The sequence below is a fragment of the Eptatretus burgeri genome, chromosome 13 (genome assembly GCF_056783735.1).
Source record: "Eptatretus burgeri isolate ZD-2024b chromosome 13, Ebu_testis_v1, whole genome shotgun sequence".
Lineage (NCBI taxonomy): Eukaryota > Metazoa > Chordata > Myxini > Myxiniformes > Myxinidae > Eptatretus > Eptatretus burgeri.
The window spans coordinates 81,198,948-81,221,991 of NC_140973.1; the positions used below are offsets into that span (position 1 = coordinate 81,198,948).

The window sequence follows — 23,044 nt, forward strand, 5'->3', positions numbered from 1 at the left end:
TCTGAACTCTACTCTGGTACTGAGAGTGCTGTGAAGTGTGGTGGTACCATCTCTGACTTATTTCCAGTTGTTACTGGAGTTCGTCAGGGATGTGTACTTGCCCCCACACTTTTCAGCACTTGTATGGACTGGATTCTAGGGAGGATGTCGGAGAGATCAAGATGCGGTGCGTCAATTCGGAATGTCAAGATCTCGGACCTTGACTTTGCAGATGATGCAGTCATCTTTGCGGAGACTTTAGACATCCTCTTGGGGGCCCTCGAGGTGCTGAATGAGGAGTCGGAGCCATTGGGATTACGGGTTTCTTGGGTCAAAACTAAGATCCAGGCTTTCGGTGACATCTTGGATGCTGCTGTCCTGTCTGTGTCTGTTTGTGGTGAGGATGTTGAGGTCGTGGAGAGATTCACTTACCTTGGCAGTGATATTCATGTCTCTGCTGGCTGCGAGTCAGAGGTCAATAGACGTCTGGGTCGGGCCTGGGGAGTCATGGATTCACTGGATCATGGGGTGTGGCGCTGCCGGTACCTGTGCGGGAGGACGAAAGTCCGAGTCTTCAGGTCCTTGGTACTTCCAGTCTTGCTCTATGGGTGCGAGACTTGGACTCTGACCAAGGATCTGAGACGGAGACTTAATTCCTTTGGTACCAGGTCTCTTCGGAGAATCCTTGGCTATCGCTGGTCGGATTTTGTGTCCAACGAGCGGTTGCTGAGAGAGACTCGGATGAGATTTGTTACCTGCATAGTCCGTGAGCGTCAGTTGCGGCTGTATGGACATGTGGCTCGTTTTCCTGACTCTGATCCTGCTCACCAGATTCTCTCAGCGAGGGAGTCTCATGAGTGGAGGAGGCCAGTGGGTCGACCATGTGCCTCATGGTTGCAACAGGTTGACCATCATCTCAAGGAGATGGGGATGGGCCTGGCATCTGCCTGGGGGATGGCCAGACGGAGGCCCCTGGAGTACCGGCGGAAAGTGGACGCAGCGACGTGCTGTTCTGGCACATGCTCCCATACCTGACCTGACCTGAAGCGACTTGCGGTTCGTGGGTGATGCTCAGCCCCCTTGAAACCGACCGACGTGAGTCACGTGACTGATGATCAGAAGTTGCACTCGCTCATCGAGTGTTTGTATTTATAGACCGCCATTAATACCGACCTGTCAAGTTGTGAATGATAGTCGAGACGACACCTTTTAAACCAAATAACACGTTTCATGAGGAGCTTGTGTCCCATTGGTAAATGAATGTCTTCACATTGATTGTGTGGTCAATCAGCAGCACACAAACAACCATTTAAAACCGCGTCAAGTACTTTATAAATTACCCTCGCTGAAGGACAGGCTATTGCATTTGGGTCCGTTTGTTACTTGTGAAAATCGAAGATTTTTCTAGTATATTGGTTGGTTGCATGCGTTATTCTCTCTGTATGTTTGTTATTTGCCTTTCGGTCACAATTTCAAACTCTTCTTCACGAAACTTCACCACGTGGTAGAGTTTGTCATAAGCAAGAAGCCGATTGTTTTCGAGGCCAAGGAGTCGACACAGGCCGAGGAGTCGGCACAGGCCAAAAAGTCGACACAGGCCAAGGAGTCGGCACAGGCCAAGGAGTCTGTGCAAACCAGAAAGTCGACACAGGCGAAGGAGTCGACACAGGCCAAGGAGTCTGTGCAAACCAGAAAGTCGACACAGGCCAAGGAGTCGACACAGGCCAAGGAGTCTGTGCAGGCCAAAAAGTCGGCACTCCAAGCTGTCGACATATGCCAAGCAGTTGACACAGGCCAAGGCGCCGACACAGGCCAAGCAGTCGACACAGGCCAAAGAAGCCAAGGAGTCGAACAAGCCAAAAAGTCGGCACAGGCCAAAAAGTCGGCACTCCAAGCTGTCGACACATGCCAAGGCGTCGACACAGGCCAAATTTTATATTGTTGTGATCATTAAAGGGAGTAGACGGTAGACGGCTTGAAAGGAGTGCAAGGTAAACAAACACATCTGTTGGTATTCGTGTTTGTACTTTGCCTTGTCGTGCTCGCGCTGCGCAACGTTAAAAAAAAATTTAAACAATGACGTGTAAATGGTTCATCGTTAAATAGCAAGCTCGGTTCGAGATGAAAGATTTACTCCATGGTACTTTGGAAGAATCCTTCGAAGTCCTGTAATACCTTCCTCGCAATGTGAATCGATCTGCGGGAAGGCCCCGCCCAGGGGCGGGGTCAGGATTCTCGGAAGGGGGGGGGGGGTGGAGTTTCAGGTGTCACAGATTGTCTTCAAATTGTCACATTAGGTCGGTACATGAATCTTTCAGTAGAGTGGAGGGTGAACCTCGTTCGGGGTCAAGGTCGGCGTGCTCTGGTTCGGGGGGATCCTCGTGCGAAGTCAAGCTCGGCGTGCTCTGTTTCGGGGGGATCCTCGTTCGGGGTCAAGGTCGGCGTGCTCTGGTTCGGGGGGATCCTCGTGCGGAGTCAAGCTCGGCGTGCTCTGGTTCGGGGGGATCCTCGTGCGGAGTCAAGCTCGGCGTGCTCTGGTTCGGGGGGATCCTCGTGCGGAGTCAAGCTCGACGTGCTCTTGCGCTGGTACGGGGGATCCTCGTGCGAACCTCGGTCACCTCGACGTTTACACACAACACATGTTTGTTGATTTTTATTTGTTAATTTGATTTTTTAAGTGCTGTTGTACTTTCCCTCCATTTACCTCCATGCTCGATGTTTGTGAGGATCCGTTTACGCCGTAGTTGAGGTGTGTAAGTTCGGAAGGTACAGGAAGGTTGAATGTGGAGTGCTGCATCCTGATGGAGGATTTCGTTTTCGCGCAGATTTATCGTCTTTTTATACCTCCGCTGACGGTCGCCGGTGTTATGGTGTTTTCGAGGTGTACGGCAGTTCGTCCATGAAGATTACCTCCGCCACCAAAGGTGGAGGGGGTTATGTTGTCACCCCTGTCTGTCTGTTTGTCTGTGCAGGATATCTCAAAAAAGTCAAAATTTTGATGAAGATCTGAGTCTGAATCTGGATATGAGAATTATTTAATTTTCAAATTGATTCTTCACCATTGAGAGATGGGGACAAACACGATCTAGTGCTGTATCGCATGATATTTATTCCCGCGCTTTCGAAGAAAAGCGCGGGAATATTGTGATTGTGTCCGTCCGTCCGTCCGTCTGTCCGTCTGTCCGTCCGTCCGTCCGTCCGTCCGTCTGTCTGTCTGTCTGTCTGTCTGTCTGTCTGTCTGTCTGTCTGTCTGTCTGTCTGTCTGTCTGTCTGTCTGTCTGTCTGTCTGTCTGTCTGTCTGTCTGTCTGTCTGTCTGTCTGTCTGTCTGTCTGTCTGTCTGTCTGTCTGTCTGTCTGTCTGTCTGTCTGTCTGTCTGTCTGTCTGTCTGTCTGTCTGTCTGTCTGTCTGTCTGTCCGTCCGTCTGTCTTACCCTGTAACTCCTACACCTTTTGAGATAGGAACTTGAAACTTTGGGACATAGTAGATATATGTATGGGGAAGTGCACACCACTGTCGGATTTTTGACATGACCCCTAGGGGCTGGGCCAGAGGGGGTGGGGTCATGGGGGCTGATTTTTTTTTTTTTTTTTTTTTTTTTGTGTATTTACCATTGTACATGGTAAATTATTTTATAAAGAACTCACTTATGTGGCCCCCATGAGTGACAGTCACAGGTTTTACTGTATTTATCTAATTGATTATGAATAATTAATATGATGCACAGTTCATTCCTATGATTTAAATTGATGCACAGTTCTGTATTGCTGGACAGTGTTAAATGAAAGTTTCATTAAATGTTGACATGCTTGCAATGACTTCTGATTTAGTAAACCTAGTAAGTCTTTGGTCATAAAGCACATCAAATAGAAAACAATAGTCAATCCATTTTGCAAGATAAAATTTCACTGAGCGTTAATGGGACAAAGCAGTGCGCGCGGGAATATGCAATGGTGTGCCATCGACAACGTAGTTCTAGTTCAAACATGTATTGGGCCCGATATGTTCTCGTGGATCAGGTATTACGTGGCGGAGGTTTGTGCTCCCCACCGAGTGCCCTTCTCCTCTTCTCTTTTTTTTTTTTTTTTTTAAATTTTAATTTTTGAAAATTTCTCCTCTGCAACCGCTTATCAGATTGACACAATTTTTTCACCACAGGTGCAGAATGTTTTAATAATTATGACGTCATAGGTCACGTGGTGTGGCAGCTATGTCGGAAAAAAGGAAACTGGACCTCTGCAGCTCTGAAACCTTCCATGTGAAAAAATTTTAAACTTTGCACTGGTGAAGTGTTCATGTCATGTAATGGAAAGAAGTGTGATTTTTTTTTTTGATGTCATGGGTGCCTTCGTTATGACGTCATTGTCATACGTCAAATACATTATCCAATCAGGATGAAAATTTTTGAGGGTTATCTATGGCTAAGTTGTATTGCGGGGGGGGGGGGGGTGGCGTTTGATGTCATCAGTCAAATAGTTTGGCAGCCATATCTAAACATAATTTTTTTTTAAATCTCCTCTGAAACGGCTGAACAGACCGAGGTGAAACTTTTACAGGGATGATCGCCTATCCATGAGGAACAAAAAGTTCTCCAGCGATGATATGACACTCACATGTTTTGGCAGCTATGATTTTTTTGGAAGAATAAACTTGTAAAAATCTTCTTCGAAACTGTTGAACAGATTGAGGGGAAACTTCAGCCACATGTTTCCCAAGCCTTGGGGATACCGGGGTGTTTTCATGAATAATTCATCGGTCTCATGGTCTGGCAGCTATGTTGGATTGAATGAAAAATCTTTAAAAAAATTATTTCTCTTGAACTGCTTCATTGATCAACGTGAAACGTCACAGTTTATGATCTAGTAGTGACGGGGACTGTGTGTTTTAAATTTCAACCTGATCGGATGCATGGTCTGGCAGGCAGAATTATTTAATTTAATATTTTGAATATGGCTTCAGGGATTTAAATCAAACTTCGTACAAGTATGTATAATGATGCAATAATGTGGACGGAGGCATATTTGGCGACGTCACGATGTTGAAGTGTGTCCTTTTAGTTGTTTTTTAAAATTTAATTTCCTTGTCTTTCTACCTTGGTTGTTTTTTCTTTCTCTTTACCTTTATTGTTCAACTTTAGCTATTTAATCCCAAAACATGTTTTCTCTCTGCACCTTGTTATTAATTGATTCGTGGGCGACAGCAGTGACCACTATTTTCGTTGTGTCTGTGTGTCTGTCTGTCTGTTTGTGACTCTCTCCAGAGCATAGCTCCGTGACGTTTGATGCGATCTTGATGAAACTTGGACACAAGCTAGATATCATGGTCTAGTGTCTTTTTGTATGAGGAGCGTCCCACGCCCATTGTGTACGGAGCCACGCCCACTTGAACTTTTTGTTTATTTTTTTTTCTCGCAATTTCATTTCCTAGAAGCTGTGCATAATGTCCATAAGTACAACATATAAAAAAATCTGATTTGATTTGGTCAATTTTGACGGGAGATAGGTTTTTAGGTCGGGCTTCCTCAAAAGTTTCCACTAACTGAATTGTACCTATCGTGGCATTGTTCAAGAATGCCCGCAAACCATCATCGCCTCCCGGCTTGTTACCTTTTATTAGTGTTTTTTTCTCGCAGGGTGTTTGAATATGTTGATTTTTCTTGTGTTAAAGGCGCTGATTTAATGCACGCTTTTACACAATGTTTGTAAAACATGCGGTGATTCTACCGTTCGTTTTGAATACCCAAAATGAACAATTTGGGATTAAGTTGCTGTGAAATTGCTATTACCTTTTTATTTTTATATTTTTTTTGTTGCAGGTTGTGTATCCATCCCGACAACCCCATAGTGTTCCAAAGCAACTAATTGCTGGACGATGGAAAATGGTCAGTTTGTCACTTCAACACACATGACTTTTCGTTTAGGAAATTACAACATTTCATGTTAATTGAACACAGGTATGGCTCTGCATTTAAGTATCTATCCAAGTAAATTGATTATCTGCTTAACAATCAAGTAAATCCATTATTAGCTTTCAAACATTATTTGGTTATTTCTCTGAAATAAGCTCATCGAGTGTCCGGCCGTCTGTCCGTCTGTATGTACGTCCGTTAACATTTGACTAAAACATCTTTTCCTCACAAACTACTTGACCTCTATGCACCAAATTTGGTACAGCGCATCAGGACAGCAATGTCTCATGGGGTTGTGCTCCCTCATCTGGAATTCGCCCCCAATAAGACTGATGAAAGGGGGGTTTTGCTCCAAATATTGGTATTTTATTCAAAATTTTTTTGAGAAGGGGTCGTGAGGGAGAAGGGTGTGAGTGGTGAGTTGAGGGAGAAGGGTGAGGGGCAGTTTTTGAGAAAGGTGAGGGGGAAGAGTGTGAAGGTTGTTATGAGAGCAGGCACGGCCAAGGGGCATGAGGGCGATGGGAGAGGGAAAGGATGAGACTTGGTAGTGGTATGGTGAAAAAGGGAGCAGGCAGGGAGTGGGACAATATTTGAGGGGTTGGGAAGAGGTGAGGTGTGAGAGGAAAGAAAGAGCATGTTTGAAGTGTTGAGTTTACTGATTGAGAGAGTGAGATATCTGTTCGGTTATAATGGAGCTCACAGATGTTAGAACACCACACACTGTGGGACAACAGAGGAGGAGCTGAAACTAAAACAGAAGACTGTGAAGAGGCACTAAAGCGGAGACATGGGAGGGGCAAGGAGAAGGTATAACAGGTGAGGAGGTATATAAAATAAAAATAATTACCTTCAAAAATCTTATTCTCTGAAGTGGCTGAACAGATCGAGGTGAAATTCGACACGTATGACCACCTAACCATGAGGAACAAAAGGGTCACACATAGGACATCATTGGTCACATGGTTTGGCAGCCATATTTGATTTACCTTAAAACCCATAAATATCTTCTCCAGACCAGCTTGACATATTGAGGGGAAACTTCACACAAATATTCCCCAAGCCATGGGTGTACATCTTTGTGAAGGAATAATTGATGGGTCACATGTTTTGGCAGCCATATTGGATTGAATAAAAAATATTAAATAATGTTTCTTCTTGAATTAATTGACGTGAAACTTCACATTTATGATCTAGTTGTGATGGGGAATACATATATTAAATTTCAACTTTATCAGATGCATGGACAGGCATCCAGAATTGTTTAATTTTTTGATATTGTTTCCTTTTGTTTTTTTCTTTTTGAATAAGGCTCACTTGGTTGTGTCTGGATGGGTTTGAGGGTAGAGGAGGAGCAGCTGAAATGCAAATCCTATCCAGGTTCCTTCTGATGACTTCATCTTTGCTTTTTTGCTTGTTTGGGTTCCTTCTGATGACTCCAATGCAGGACTGTACCTATTTGGTCTTCCATTTGGTTTGAATTGAATTTATTTTGATTCCATCCTAAATAGAATTGAATAACAATAAAAAATGTCATGGATCAGGGTCAGGTGTCCGATCAAAGCGGGACGTCTTGGCAGTGCTGGATTAACCATTAGGCAGACAAGGCATGTGCCTTAGGGCCAGCCAAAAATTTGGGCCAAAAATTATTTTCACATTAAATATTTGTCTTTTTTTTGTATTAAATATTTTGTTCTTGAATTAGTTCATCTTTTGTCTGGGGTCCATTTCCATGAGCCCGAGATCCAATTAAAAATTTTCAGGCCATTCTCTAAAATTTCAAAATGTGCCTTAGGACCAGCCGAGACTTAATCCGGCACTGCGTCTTGGTACCCGGTCATCACTGCCAGCAATATTATAAAGTGGCAGTTCGAGTTGTCTCTTCCTAATTACGTAACACACCAGTACACAAACACCACACAAAACTAGTCCTGGCGAGAGTCTGCAATCTCTGATTGCTCTTTTTCTTGTTTGATTGGAATTTGATAAATACATACCATTCTCATATCACTAGTTCTACTCTACCTTTCTCTGTACAAGGTCAATTTTGTTTCTTCAGAAATATTTTCCCTCCAAATCATGTTGTTTGGTTATTTTAGGTGTACATGTGGTGTTTCTCCATTGTTCTAGGTTAGTAGAACTTCCCCTGAGCTGCTGCTTATTTTTTTGACTCCTGTGGAGAGGCAAAGTTTCATTGTTGATCAGAGACTGGCCTGATGAAAACCCCAAATTAGATTGTATTATACAAGTATAAAAGCAAGGCGTTCTTGCTCTGTTTAGGTCTTTTATTCTTCAAATTTTGCTTGTTTATATTATCAGGCGGAAAATCTGACCGAGACGTCCAATGTGGTTTACTTTAGTTCTTGCACTTCAGGAAATGATCGCTGGTGTATTTATGGTCAAACGTTTGTAATTCTGATGTTATAGCAATACCTGTTTTACAAGGTCACCACGTATTGGTGTATGGACAATTGCGGCAGCATGATCCGAAGCACTTTCTTACATTTATCACGATTATAATCGATTGTATTGTTACAAGTGGTAGTGATGTGGCGCAGGCATGATGGGTTGAATGGCCTCCATCTGTGTCTAATTTTCTTGTTTCTTTGAGTTTCCCGGCAGCCAAGGTACCATCGGCAAGAAGAAGCAGAAGCCCTCTAAACCAAAATTATTTTGAATCGCATGACATTGAAAAACATTGATAATTATCGATTGTATTGTTAAAAGTGCAGATCACGATCCGGTTCTTTTATTTTTATTTTTTTTGAAACGCGTGCAAATCAATATCGGATACAATCATAATCCCTTAAATGACTCGTGTGGAATTTCACTTTTCATGCGGTGATGCAGTCGTTTGTCGGATTTGAACTCTCAAAACCACAGGACTTGGTTTTCACTGGAAAGATTGTTTAAAACGCATCCTTCTGAGAAGCAGTATCTTTCTCTCTTAGCTGGTCCCAGCTGACTGGATCTTCACAGATTGAGCCACAAGGAATTCTGGCCACTGATAATGCTTCGAAGACATGAAAACATCATGTGTCATTCTAGATACATACGTAGAGCCACCTGAACCATCGGCAACAGACTTAAACTCTGACATGAGTGGCAGTTGATCAGGTCAGGTATGGGAGCATGTGCCAGAGCAGCGCGTCGCTTCGTCCACTTTCCACCTCCGTCCACTTTCCTTTCCACCTCAGGGGCCTCCGTCTGGCCATCCCCCAAGCAGATGCCTGGCCCATCCCAATCTCCTTGAGATGCTGATCAACCTGCTGCAACCACGAGGCACGTGGTTGGCAGGTTGGCCTCCTCCACTCACGAGGTTCCCTCACTGAGAGAATCTGATGAATCAATGCTGAACTTCTCAAGGCTGGTGAAAATTCTGCACTCGTGTCGTTGCATGCAGTTCTGTGCTCTGCCTGGAACACAGGCATCATCCCAACTGCCTGGAAGAGGGGCCTTGTTGTCCCTCTCTGGAAAGGGAAGGGTGATCGCCAAGACTGCAACTACCAAGGGGTGACGCTGCTCTCAGTGCCGGGCAAGGTCTTTGCTCTGATAATATAATTCTTGATGGGGTTCGCCACCATCTGCTTGAGCACCAGCGTACAGAGCAGTCAGGCTTTACACCAAATAGGTCAATGATTGACCGTATCCTTGCTCTTCGGGTCCTCACCAAACAAAGACGAGAGTTTCGGCAGGGGCTACTTGCAGCCGATATGGATCTCTGTAAAGCGTTCAATTCAGTGAATCGGGATGCCCTCTGGAGGATTGTTGGCTTTCGTGGGGTGTCACCAAAACTGATTGATCTGATGTCTGAACTCTACTCTGGTACCGAGAGTGTTGTGAGATGTGGTGGTGCCATCTCTGACTTATTTACAGTTGTTACTGGAGTTCGTCAGGGGTGTGTACTGGCCCCCACATTTTCAGCACTTGTATGGACTGGATTCTAGGGAGGATGTCGGAGAGATCAAGCCTGCGGTGCATCGTTCAGGAATGTCAAGATCTCTGACCTTGATTTCACAGATGATGCAGTCATCTTTGCAGAGACTTTAGATATCCTTTTGGGGGCCCTCGAGGTGCTGAATGAGGAGTCGGAGCCACTGGGATTACGGGTTTCCTGGGTCAAAACGAAGATCCAGGCTTTCAATGACATCTTGGATGCTGCTGTCCTGTCTGTGCCTGTTTGTGGTGAGGATGTTGAGGTGTTGGAGAGATTCCCTTACCTCGGCAGTGATATTCATGTCTCTGCTGGCTTTGAGTCAGAGGTCAATAGACGTCTGGGTCGCGCCTGGTGAGTCATGGATTCACTGGATAATGGGGTGTGGCGCTGCCGGTACCTGTGCGGGAGGACGAAAGTCCGAGTCTTCAGCTCCTTTGTGCTTCCATTCTTGCTCTATGGATGTGAGACTTGCACTCTGACCAAGGATCTGAGACGGAGACTTGATTCCTTTGGTACCAGATCTCTTCGGAGAATCCTTGGCTATCGCTGGTCGGACTTTGTGTCCAACGAGCGGTTGCTGAGAGAGACTCAAATGAGATTTGTTACCTGCATAGTCTGTGAGCGTCAGCTGTGGCTGTATGGACATGTGGCTCGTTTTCCTGATGCTAATCCTGCTCACCAGATTCTCTCAGCGAGGGAATCTCATGAGCGGAGGAGGCCAGTGGGCCGACCACGTGCCTCGTTGTTGCAGCAGGTTGACCATCTCAAGGAGATGGGGATGGGCCTGGCATCTGCCTGGGGGATGGCCAGACGGAGGCCCCTGGAGTACTGGCGGAAAGTGGACACAGCGACGCGCTGTTCTGGCACATGCTCCCATACCTGACCTGGCTACATCTGGGTGTTTGATGGTGAGTTCCACTATGTCCTTCAGGTGCACTAGTATCCACCTAGCATAGTGGGTGTGATCCAGTGCATGGAACCAGGGGACCAGCTCTGTCAGAGCATCGAGGTACATCATTAACGATCCCTGCCTGAGAAAACGCACATACACTGGAACCAACAGTTCTAGTTCCAGCACAGTTGCCCAGTAGTGAAACTGGGGGATGTCTTCTCCTCTCTGGCAACACCAGTCTTCAAACTCCGGAAGGTCCTCTGCATACCTGGTTTCTCCCAGACAGTAGTGGTTGTAGGCACGGTGTTGCAGGATGTACAGTGCTGCTGCAGTCACTTGATATGCTCTTCTTGTGCGCAAGACATGGGATGCTCGCAGGAATGAGTCTGCTGTCCCTGCTGTCGCACTCTCGGCTTGCACAAGTGCTTGCACCCAACCACTCCCTTTCAGCCAGTCCCCCAGTGTCCTCAGTGCCGCTATCTCTATGTGGAGGCCACCAAACATCACCATTATCTGGTCTTCACCATATTTCTCTGCTCACTTCCACTGTATCTGCTTGGCCAAAGCAAACAGTGGCTGATCAACAGTGACCACTGGTGTCTGTCCAGGATTCAGGTGTTCCACAGCATTCTTCACGACGTCCATTGAGTGCCGGATCATGGCCACTGTGTGGGATCATGTGTGAGTGCTGGATCATGGCCACTCCCCTTGGATTCCTTGCCCCCAAAAACATACATTTAGATACCAGAATCAAGTCAATAGCTGCATTACGTCCAGAGATAATAGCAAATGTGGATTTCAAGTGGCGGTCATTTTGAAATCCAATATGGTGGACATAAAGAGAGAATTTCAAGTGGCTCAATATCTGAAAATGTTCGCAACATATTAATGTACATTTCTGCCAAATTTGGTGCTTGTATCACAAAATGCACAATTCTTTTGAATAGTTGGGCTAAGCCGCCCCACTACTACCCGAGATATACCATGTATGCTCTGACATGGTATATCGAGACTTTAAGAAAGCATTTGATATGCCAATCTTTTCACCGTCTTTCCATCATTGCCAAAATACAATCTATAATCGTGATAAATGTGAGAAACTACTATGGATCATGCAGTCACTATTGTCCATACACCAATACGTGGTGATCTTACTTTCCATCACTGCCATCACTTTCACTGCCAAACATAGTAACTGTCCACTGCCTTTCCTTCATCCACCCAATCAGTCACTGCTTCATAGAACTCTGAAAGATTTGTGACACAGGAAAGACCTTTGGTAAACCCATGCTGACTACCTTTAATTAGTTTGTATCTATTTAAATGGTTCCTCATCTGGTCCTTTATTAATGTCTCCAACACCTTGCCCACAACTGGTCAAACTAACAGCTCTATAGTTTGCCAATTCTTCTCTGGATCCTTTATTAAATAATGGTGTTACATTTGCTACTGTCCAATCCTCCGGTACCTGTCCTGACTCAAGTGAACTATTGAAAATATCCGTTAACATCTCGCTTAAGGCATGATCACACCTTGACGTTTTGGCCAACGTATGCCGATTTTTGAATTTTTTTTCTAAAACGCTGGCACACATTGAATACGTTATGGGTAAGTTTTGATAACATTGAGAGCACGCTGAAAAACACTGCCATACGTCGTTGTACGTTGGCTTTAAACGTTGTACTTTTTGGTTGTCCTCAAATTTTTTTCATGCTTGAAATTTCACGACGTATGCCGGCGTATGACTCGCACATTCCGCTACGCTGGCCACAAGTTGTATGCACGGTCTGCGATCGTTGACAGACGTCAACACATGCTACTTGTAAGTTAATCATAAGTTGAGACACGCCGAGGTAATGTTTAGCGTACCCGAAACTTATTTGTAACCTATGATTAACGTGTTGTTGGCACGTTACGCGATCGTTGCCACACATCGACAGACGTTACTTTTAAGTTACTCATAAGCTGAAAGACGTCGGTATAATGGATCGTCCTTGCATCAGCGTCCACGGCCACGGCCAGGACACTTATTTGCAGCATTCTTCAAACTTTTCTTCAGCATGACTAGGATGTTCACACTTCGATGTCTCGCTTGGCTATGATTCCAATTGTCCATCGGCAGCATCTATTTAAAATAGTCGGGTTTGAGCGTTTTAACACGTTCAGAAGAAACTCGTCAAAAAAGAAAGGCGAGTGACAACAATTTAAATCGTTCATTGTAAACAATGAAAATAGCTGAGTGGTACCGTTTAAAAGTCGTTGAGTGTAAAAAAAAAAAAAAATCGAATTGTTGAGCGCAAGCGTAAACTTTCAATAGTGGGGTTTGAGCGATTTAGCACGTTCAATAGAAACGATTAAAATTTCCGAACGCCAGCATCAAAAAACAAAGGCGAGTGACAGCAATTTAAATCGTTCATTGTAAACAATGAAAATAGCTGAGTGGTACCGTTTAAAAGTCGTTGAGTGTAAAAAAAAAAAATCCAATTGTTGAGTGCAAGCATCTACTTTCAATAGTGGAGATGCAGCCATATAAATCGTTGAGTTTATCATTTAAATCGTTAAACGCAAGGACGATCCATCATAACCCACACCCTCCCCCTCACACTCACCTACTACTGCCAACATGAACAAACTACTACTACTACTACTAATACTAATACTGATACAGTTACTGCTGACATGGACATCGACTCAAAAAGGACTCGAAAACACTGTTGGGTTCCCCTTTTATGAACACCATTTTTATATACCAATTCCCAAAACCGCTGGGAACACGTCTTTATATGGCAGTTGTAAGCTAGAAACACGTTCATTTATTTTTTTTGTCGATCGGAAGACGTCATTGGAATACGTCGATGTGTGTTGGGACGACGTAAAGAATTGGTTCAAAGCACGTCAAACATAAGTTAGAAATAAGTTTCGCGTAAAAAAGACATTACCGCGACGTGTTTCGACTTATGAGTAGCTTAAAAGTAGCTTTTGTGGACGTGTGTAAGCGTCCACATATCGTGTGTACAACTTATCCCCATCGCATGCGGAACGTGTGTCATACGCCGAGTACGTCGTAAAATTTTGAACATGTTTAAAATTTCTTGACGTACTCTACTTACTACGACATATGATAGCGTACTTTATCGTTGTACTCACGTATACCAAACTTACTCATACCGTATTTGACGTGCCCCAACGTTTTAGACACATTTTTCTTAGGTCGGCATACGCTGGCAAGATCGCCAAGGTGTGACCGCGATGTTGACACTTCCATTTCTACGGCAGTTATGATTAGAATCGTTGTGCGTTAGCCTTTTAATAGGCTACGTCACGACATCGTCGGCGATGCGTGCAACGCGCTATGCCTAAGTTAGACTATCGTTGGGCATCGGTTGTGTAGGCCGACAACAGGTTCAGCATTCGTTGGTACAAGTTATCTATAACACAACGAAACGTTCTGTGTCCGTTACCAATGCGTTATACATAAGACCAAGTCGCTATGAATACGTCCGAATCTTTAAAAAAAAACATCAAAAGTTCAACGTAAGCCAGTGTTTTACATACATTTTAATACGTTGCCATCGCTGGCTAAAACGTCAAGGTGTGACCGGGCCTTAAGAAAAATGTGTCTAAAACGTTGGGGCACGTCAAATACGGTATGAGTAAGTTTGGTATACGTGAGTAGAACGCTAAAGTATGCTATCATACGTCGTAGTAAGTAGAGTACGTCAAGAAATTTTAAACATGTTCAAAATTTTACGACGTACTCAGCGTATGACACACGTTCCGCATGCGATGGGGATAAGTTGTACACACGATATGTGGACGCTTACACACGTCCACAAAAGCTACTTTTAAGCTACTCATAAGTTGAAACACGTCACGGTAATGTCTTTTTTACGCGAAACTTATTTCTAACTTATGTTTGACGTGCTTTGAACCAATTCTTTACGTCGTCCCAACACACATCGACGTATGTAGACGTATTCCAATGACGTCTTCCGATCGACAAAAAAAATAAATGAACGTGTTTCTAGCTTACAACTGCCATATAAAGACGTGTTCCCAGCGGTTTTGGGAATTGGTATATAAAAATGGTGTTCATAAAAGGGGAACCCAACAGTGTTTTCGAGTCCTTTTTGAGTCGATGTCCATGTCAGCAGTAACTGTATCAGTATCAGTATTAGTAGTAATTTGTTCATGTTGGCAGTAGTAGGTGAGTGTGAGGGGGAGGGTGTGGGTTATGATGGATCGTCCTTGCGTTTAACGATTTAAATGATAAACTCAACGATTTAAATGGCTGCAACTCCACTATTGAAAGTAGACGCTTGCGCTCAACAATTGGATTTTTTTTACACTCAACGACTTTTAAACGGTACCACTCAACTATTTTCATTGTTTACAATTAACAATTTAAATTGCTGTCACTCGCCTTTGTTTTTTGACGCTGGCGCTCGGAAATTTTAATCGTTTCTATTGAACGTGCTAAATCGCTCAAACCCCACTGTTGAAAGTCGACGCTCAAACTCGACTATTTTAAATAGACGCTGCCGATGGACAATTGGAATCATAGCCAAGCTAGACATCGAAGTGTGAACATCCTCGTCATGCCGAAGAAAAGTTTGAAGAATGCTGCAAATAAGTGTCCTGGCCGTGGCCGATGACGCAAGGGCGATCCATTATACCGACGTCTTTCAGCCTATGAGTAACTTAAAAGTAACGTCTGTCGATGTGTGGCAACGATCGCGTAACGTGCCAACAACACGTTAATCATAGGTTAGAAATAAGTTTCGGGTACGCTAAACATTACCTCGGCGTGTCTCAACTTATGATTAACTTACAAGTAGCATGTGTTGACGTCTGTCAACGATCGCAGACCGTGCATACAACTTGTGGCCAGCGTAGCAGAACGTGTGAGTCATACGCCGGCATACGTCGTGAAATTTCAAGCATGAAAAAATTTGAGGACAACCAAAAAGTACAACGTTTAAAGCCAGCGTACAACGACGTATGGCAGTGTTTTTCAGCGTGCTCTCAATGTTATCAAAACTTACCCATAACGTATTCAACATGTGTCAGCGTTTTAGAAAAAAAAATCAAAAATCGGCATACGTTGGCTAAAACGTCAAGGTGTGACCGGGCCTTTAGGTCGGCATACGCTGGCAAGATCGCCAAGGTGTGACCGCGATGTTGACACTTCCATTTCTATGGCAGTTACAATTCGAATCGTTGTGCGTCAGCCTTTTAATAGGCTACGTCACGACATCGTCGGCGATGCGTGCAACAAGGTATGCCTAAGTTAGACTATCATTGGGCATCGGTTGTGTAGGCCGACAACAGGTTCAGAGTTCGTTGGTATAAGTTATCTATAACACAACGAAACGTTCTATGTCCGTTACCAATGCGTTATACATAAGACCAAGTCGCTATGAATACGTCCGAATCTTTCAAAAAAAACATCAAAAGTTCAACGTAAGTCAGCGTTTTACATACATTTTAATACGTTGCCATCGCTGGCTAAAACGTCAAGGTGTGACCGGGCCTTTACCTGCTGAGCCACCTCCCTCAATACTCTCAGGTGCATATTATCTGGACCTGGAGCCTTATCTACTCTTTGATTACCTCGCTGTTCCTTTACTTCCTCCACTCCAACCTGGATCTTCTGTAAAAGCCCTTCCTCACTTCCTCGATAGATGCTCTCATATATTTACAATTGTTCTGAATGTTGTGTAAAAGTTGAATAAAAATACCTGTTTAATAAGCCTGCCATCTCACTTTCATCACTAACCACTCTCCCGGTGCTATTCTTCAATGGGCCCACACTGGTCCGAACCTGTTCTTTTCGCCTGATATACTTGAAGAAAGCCTTGTTATTATGTTTAATATTCCTCACCGCGTCCTTCTCATCCTCTCTTTTGGCTTGTCGTGTTATTTTCTTCACTTTCCTCTGTTTACTTCGATAGTAATTTACATCTTACTCCAGTCCTGTTATTTTAAACCTAATAAATACCTTTTGCTTCTCCTTAATAGCGTTCCTTATCTCACTGCTTAACCTCCCTGATCTCCTTCTACTACTAGTTTTATACCTCATTGAAATATACCTACTCTGCACATTTGCTCCTTGAAGGTTTTCCATTTCTCTGATGCTGATTGTCCTGTTGTTAGTTTCTCCCAATCTAAATCATCCAACTCTCTCCTCGTACCATCAAGGTTTGCCTTCCTGAAATCTACTATCCTGAATGCTAACCATTAACAGAGGCTTTGCACACACAATGTTATGGTCCCTTGCTCCTAAATGCTCCCCAACCACCACCTCTTCCACCATATTGGGATCTTTTCTTAAAAGGAGGTCAAACACTGCACTCTCCCTCGTGGGCTTATCTACAAACTGGGTTAAAAAGCAATCTTGGAATAAAACTAGGAAATTCTCATCCACTCTGCTCTTTCCCTGTTCCTCCACCCAATCTATCCTTGGCAAGTTAAAATCCCCCATTATCAATACTCTTCCCTTACCACATGCCCTTTTGAATTCTTCATGTACTCCTCCTTCCTCCTCTTCCTTCACACCCAGAGCCCTATAAAAGCATCCTACCAGTATTTTACTGTTTTTACAATCTCTAATCTCAACCCATACAGAATCCTCAACATTTATTCCTTCCTTCATGTCACCCTTTTCTCTTGATGCAATGATGTCCTTTACCCAGATTGCTACTCTTCCTCCGATTCTCTCCTTCCTATCACACGATACACTTTGTAGCCTTCTAATCCTGTCCTCCAGTTACCCTCCTCCTTAAACCATGTCTCACTCACTGCAACTATATCATACTCCTTGCGATCTACTTTGGCCTCAAGTTCTTCCATCTTATTTAAACTTCTGGCATTAGTATAGAATATGTTTAACTTTTCCCTTCCTGAAATTCTATTTTCCTGCCTGTCCTTACTCATCCCAATTACATCATCCGTTCCTTACTTAATAGCTTCCCCACCCTCCGTGAACCTAAAAAAGTCTGAATTCCTTCCTCAATTCCCACTGCAAACCTTGCTGCCCCCTTTCTATTTAACATCTGGCCATCATTCCAGAAACACTCCCTTTGTTCCCTAAATGATTCCCACTGTTTCTTCAATGTAAAACCTTCCTTCCTACACCATTCTTTCAGCCATTGCTCTGCTCGTCCATTACTCTGCTCATAATTTCTATATCATTTCCTATTCTTGGGAGAATCCCAGAAAACATGATCTCACAACCCTTTGCTTTTAGCCGCTTACTCAACATCCTGAATCTATTTTCTCAAAACCTCTGAGTAAACTTTCCCGACATCATTCACACCAAGGTGTACCACAACCAACTTCTTCTTGCCATGACCCGATACAATACTGTTTACCCTTCTTTTAATGTCCCCAACTCCTGTTCCTTCAAAACTACACAGAACTCTATGTCTACGATCCTTCCTACAGAATGAAGAATCAACATGTTTATTAGTCTCATCACCCACAAAAACTGTCTCCCATACCTCATTTATACTAACCTCTATTGTTGCACCGTTACCGCTGCCTGTCCCCGCTGGCTGCCCCCACTGCACCGTCGCCGCTGTCTGCCCCCGCTGCACCGTTGCCACTTTCAATATCCTCAGCAACCTCACTCGACAACCGTAACCAATTATTATCTGTCAGTTCCTTCAACCTAGTAAAAAGCATCCTCAAGTGGGAAATATCCTCACACTTCCTACAACAGGAAGACTTTGTGCCTCCCTTGATTGTAATATTAACATTATTTTAATGCAATAATTATAAAATAAACAATAGAAATAACAGTAATAAGGATAATCACATGACTCCCCCTGCTGTTTCTGGAGTGAGCATGTGTACTCGTACATATAAAACAGAGCTACACCTTCCTTTGATATTGCCATGCTTTTTTAACCTTGATCCACCTCAGATTTGCAATTTGATCTCTGAGAAGAATTGTGCTGTCTGCCTTCAACCACCACCCCCAGCCCTCCTATATATGACCATTATCAGATCTTGCTCCTGTGTCACACATTGCAAGACTGCCCCCAACCCTTATATTGATTGGGAATGGCTGTGGCATTGTTTTCTGCACTTTGGATTGTTTTAATAAAGAAAATGTTTTTGCTTAAGATAAACTTACTTTTCTTCCTACAGGACGTTTTGATGGAGTAAACAACCCAGTCTATGAAGATTGTGAAATGGAAGAGGTTAGGGTTGGCCCGTTTAAAAGGTTTGCTTGGTGTTAGTTTTTCTGTCTTCCTCCTTTCTCAGCTTTAAAAATTAAAATATTTTCTGTAGTTTTGATTTTGTTATTTTATTTTAAGATCCAGATCATTTGTTTCTACCTGTATTCCACAGGAAAAAGAAATGTGATAAAACATCTGCCGTTGGACTTTTTCAACTGGTAAGCGATGATACCCTAATATGACTGGAACAAGATAATTTTCAAAGAACGTGTTGAAATATTTGTTCAATGACGTTGCTGTGACAACTATTTGATTGATGTTTTAATGTCGCTTGTATATTCGGTGTATTCTGTCTCAGCTCATGTAAGAGCAGGTTGGGAAGGTTCCATCCAACAGAGGGGAATTTGGTACAGGGCCCACGGAGAAGAGGCAATACAAATTGCATGAACGCATGCAGACATGCATATGTGGGATGCCACTGGACTTGACTTCAGAGAAATACAGACACTGACTGTGGGGGAAGGGATGTAACTTTCTGGGGTACTCCGCATGCCATTATTGTGATGCCTCTCTTTTGTATTTGTAATCAGCGGGGTAATTGTAGAATAATTTCCTCCTCCCCACGGGTGTCAACCGATGGGGTTTGTCCGTGGTCTGTCTTCTTGCTGAACTTGAAGTAGGGAAGTAGCACGTACCATTATTAGAGTGTGTTGTGACTCGGCCGTTGAATTGGCAACCTCCCAGACTCAGAGCGGATGTTCTAACCATTATGCGACTAAGACATCCAACTAGACGTGAAATTGTTGAAGCCATGAGCATTTTGATGAGTAATGGTACTCTTTGACATTATTTGAGGTAACCCTCGAGGGTTTGAGACGTCGTCCTTGATTTTTGTACTTAATGCATCATTTTTAACGAGTTTTCTACGAGTAAAACATCGATAAATGAACAAACGTAACCTTCCCTTTACTCGTAACCTTCCTCCCCCCTCCCCCTCCCCCAAGAGATCTCATGGCCGTTGATGCCAAGGGTGTCTGACTGAATCATGAATTTTGAAGCAGGCAATGGGTACGATCAAGAATTTTATCAATTCTATTGCCAATGCTATTGCGTCACGTGAAGTGACGAGCGCTGTGATCGCAACGTTCTTGCTTCATTATCGAAGCACATTTGAACACCACTGCCAGCAGATACTGCATTAAATGGAGAAGATCTATCCAACAAATCCTGACGAACAGTGGAAAGCCCCTTGGGTCATCAGCAATGATCTGGGAATTTCTGCAAGACAGATTGACTGTGTTTGAAGATAAAAGTGCTGCGGAGGAAATTGCTAGTCAACGGCTTTGTTGCTGAAAGATGGCAGTTAGTTTGTGCCCCAAAGGGTTCGAGTGGACTTTCGATGTTTTTTTTTTATTGTTGTTAATTCGACCTTGGGACTATTCACTGCTTCTCGGTTGGGGTTGGGGTGTGAGAGGTACTTCCTGGTTGTTTATCAGTTAATGCACAAGGTAGCTGCAGCAGCTTTCTTGTATGAGAAGCGGTCATTATCAATTATGCAACATCCTTGACTGCATCATTACAGCTGCAAAACGTGTTCATTGGCAAATTGAGGAAGTGCGTGTAATAATGAAATAACATAATGAGTTCACTTTAATACAAGGAATTTCAACGCAAGAGGCCATTGAGCCCATCAATGCCTGCACAATGGTTGCCAACCCATGGTTTGTCCATGCTCTATTCTTTATTTTATCTTTTTTTTTTTAATGCTGAACATCAAGCATGGAAAGCAGCGAATACCATTTTCCACATCTTTGGGATAACTTGGCCAGGGTTCGAAACGTCGACCTCCCAGGCTCAGAGCATATGCTCAAACAATTGCACCATCAAGTTTGGTCATAGACTTCCATATTCTTTCGTTAAACGGTTGCTTTAATTATTTATTTATTTTTTACTTTGTTGCCTTGATTTTCTTTTTACTGAGAATTATGATTTCTGATGCTTTCTCTGCTGCAGTTTCGGTATTCCAATTACCTGGACATATTTCTGATGATCTTCGGCCTTCTGGCAGCCATTGTACATGGTCTGGCTCAACTCGTTGTGATAATCTTCTTTGGAGACATGATTGACAACTTTGTATTAACTGCGTATTTGCCAGGTGAGTTTGGTCTGATGGTGCTTTCATTCAAATTTATGATTTTTATTGTTGTCTCTTAATACTGCTTTTGTGATGTTTTTAACAACGTAAGAATGACAAACTCTGCCTCTTGCTTGTAATGTATGATCCAGTGAAGGTATTTCTGGTTTCCAATGTAAGTTGACGGTTGTAAAGAAGATGGGTGTGCAGAAATGAGTGCAGGGTATAAGATTCCTTAATGCACATTGTGTACATATCGATGCAATTGGTACAAGAGGGTCAAGCTTGTGAATCGTTCTCCACTGTTTGCACTATACTGGGTCGATATACTGTAGGTCCTACTTGTAATGTGGCCCTAAATTGCCGTAAACTGGACTGTGATTATGGTCTGCCATAGCACCACTACCAGACAATCGGCAGAATGCAAGATGGGTCTGTCCACCCAGAGCGACAGATCAACACTTTGAGATCAGTTTTTGTGACTGCAAGTTCTATGTCTGTCAATTGTGCAGACAGGTTCAGGCAACCAATGTTTCCAGACAAGCAAGCTGTACTTCTACATGACAACAGATGAAACGCCTGCAGTGATTTTCTTGCTGAATACAGATGTTGATGTTCAGTTAAGTTTCACTTTATTTAAGTTCTCTCAGGGCTGTCTGGAGGTGAATGATGGTGCATGCGGAAAGACTTCATGAAGTGCGCCAAAAGTGTACCTCGTCATCATCTGAACATGTATCTAATGTTCATTCTCCAGTTGACTTGCAGTCTGTGTATGTTTTGTGGTTTTATTTAATTTTAATCCACTCTCCCTCCCCCATAATCGTGTTCCAAAAATATGAATATCTGAATTTTGTGATTGTTTGCATTGATCGATTTCAATAATTACCTTTGCCACCGAAGATGGACGCAGGTTATACTTTCACCCCTGTTTGTCTTTGAGCAGATATCTCAAAAAGTTATCGACTGATGGACAGGTTGGGTGTCTGTCTGACAAGGTCAAATTGGTCCGATCTTGGTGAATATCCGGATCCAGACACGAGAAGTTTTTGATTTTTAATGCGATTCTTCACCATTGAGAGATAGGAACAAAAACTATATATGGCACAATATCTCAAAAAAGTTAACGGATTTGTCCAAAACTGGGTGGGCAGGTTGGGTGTGTGACATAGAATTGATTTGATTTTTGTGAAGATCCGGATCCAGACTCGATAATTTTTTTGATTCTTAAAGCGATTCTTTGTAATTGAGAGGGAGGACCAAAAAACGATATATAGCATAGCATTTCAAAAGGTTGTGGACGGATTATGACAACACGAGGTGGATGAGTTGGGTAGGTGACAAGAACAAGCCGATTCAATTTCGGTTCAGGTCCGGATCCAGGTCAGACTTATGAGTGGATACAAAGCGAAAACTACTGAGTACCGTTCTAGTTAGTGATGCAATTATTTTTTCGATGGGACTTTGAATTTACTACATGCTGATTTAATTATTATTGATCGTTTGGTAGTTGTGATGCTCCAAAACAAGGATTGGACTGCAGTAAGTATCTGAACATCGAAATTGTCTACCACAGAAGTGGGTCTTCACCATATGGGAAATGGAAAGATATCCGATCGAAGGAGGTTGAGTCAATATGGTGGTCGTATCGCCACATCACGTCCACAATCCTTTGTTGACTCCACTATCGTGAGAGATGTGTTGAATGGACCAATATTTTGCAGAAGTAGAAGCATTTACATCAATCGATTTATGATCATGATTATGAAGATGTTTGTTTATTAAAAAATGGCCAATTTACTTTTGAATTTAATGGCATCAAGCTAATTTTAGAATCCATCCATTGGCATACTAGGAGGCAATGAAGCGTTTTGAGAATCGGAATGACTTGTTGAAATGTATGACGTTGATGTTCTGAACAAGTGAATAAGGGCTTGAGAGAAGAATTTTGTGTAAACCACTTATTTGTAAATTTTGTGTAAACCACTTATCCAGAGACAAAGATGGTTTGCCACA

The 23,044-nt window shown here is 43.2% G+C and overlaps 1 protein-coding gene across 1 annotated transcript in view; it reads left to right on the forward strand.

The window, feature by feature from the left end:
* The first annotated feature begins 2,274 nt into the window (after nt 1-2,274).
* Nucleotides 2,275-23,044, forward strand: part of LOC147014910 (ATP-dependent translocase ABCB1-like) — a 120,691-nt gene continuing 99,921 nt past the window's right edge. The window contains exons 1-5 of the mRNA XM_085853367.1: nt 2,275-2,565; nt 5,793-5,858; nt 18,866-18,941; nt 19,070-19,115; nt 20,911-21,052. Of these exons, the coding sequence (XP_085709493.1) occupies nt 5,849-5,858; nt 18,866-18,941; nt 19,070-19,115; nt 20,911-21,052 (274 nt within the window). The 5' untranslated portion in view covers nt 2,275-2,565; nt 5,793-5,848. The remainder of the gene's footprint in view (nt 2,566-5,792; nt 5,859-18,865; nt 18,942-19,069; nt 19,116-20,910; nt 21,053-23,044) is intronic.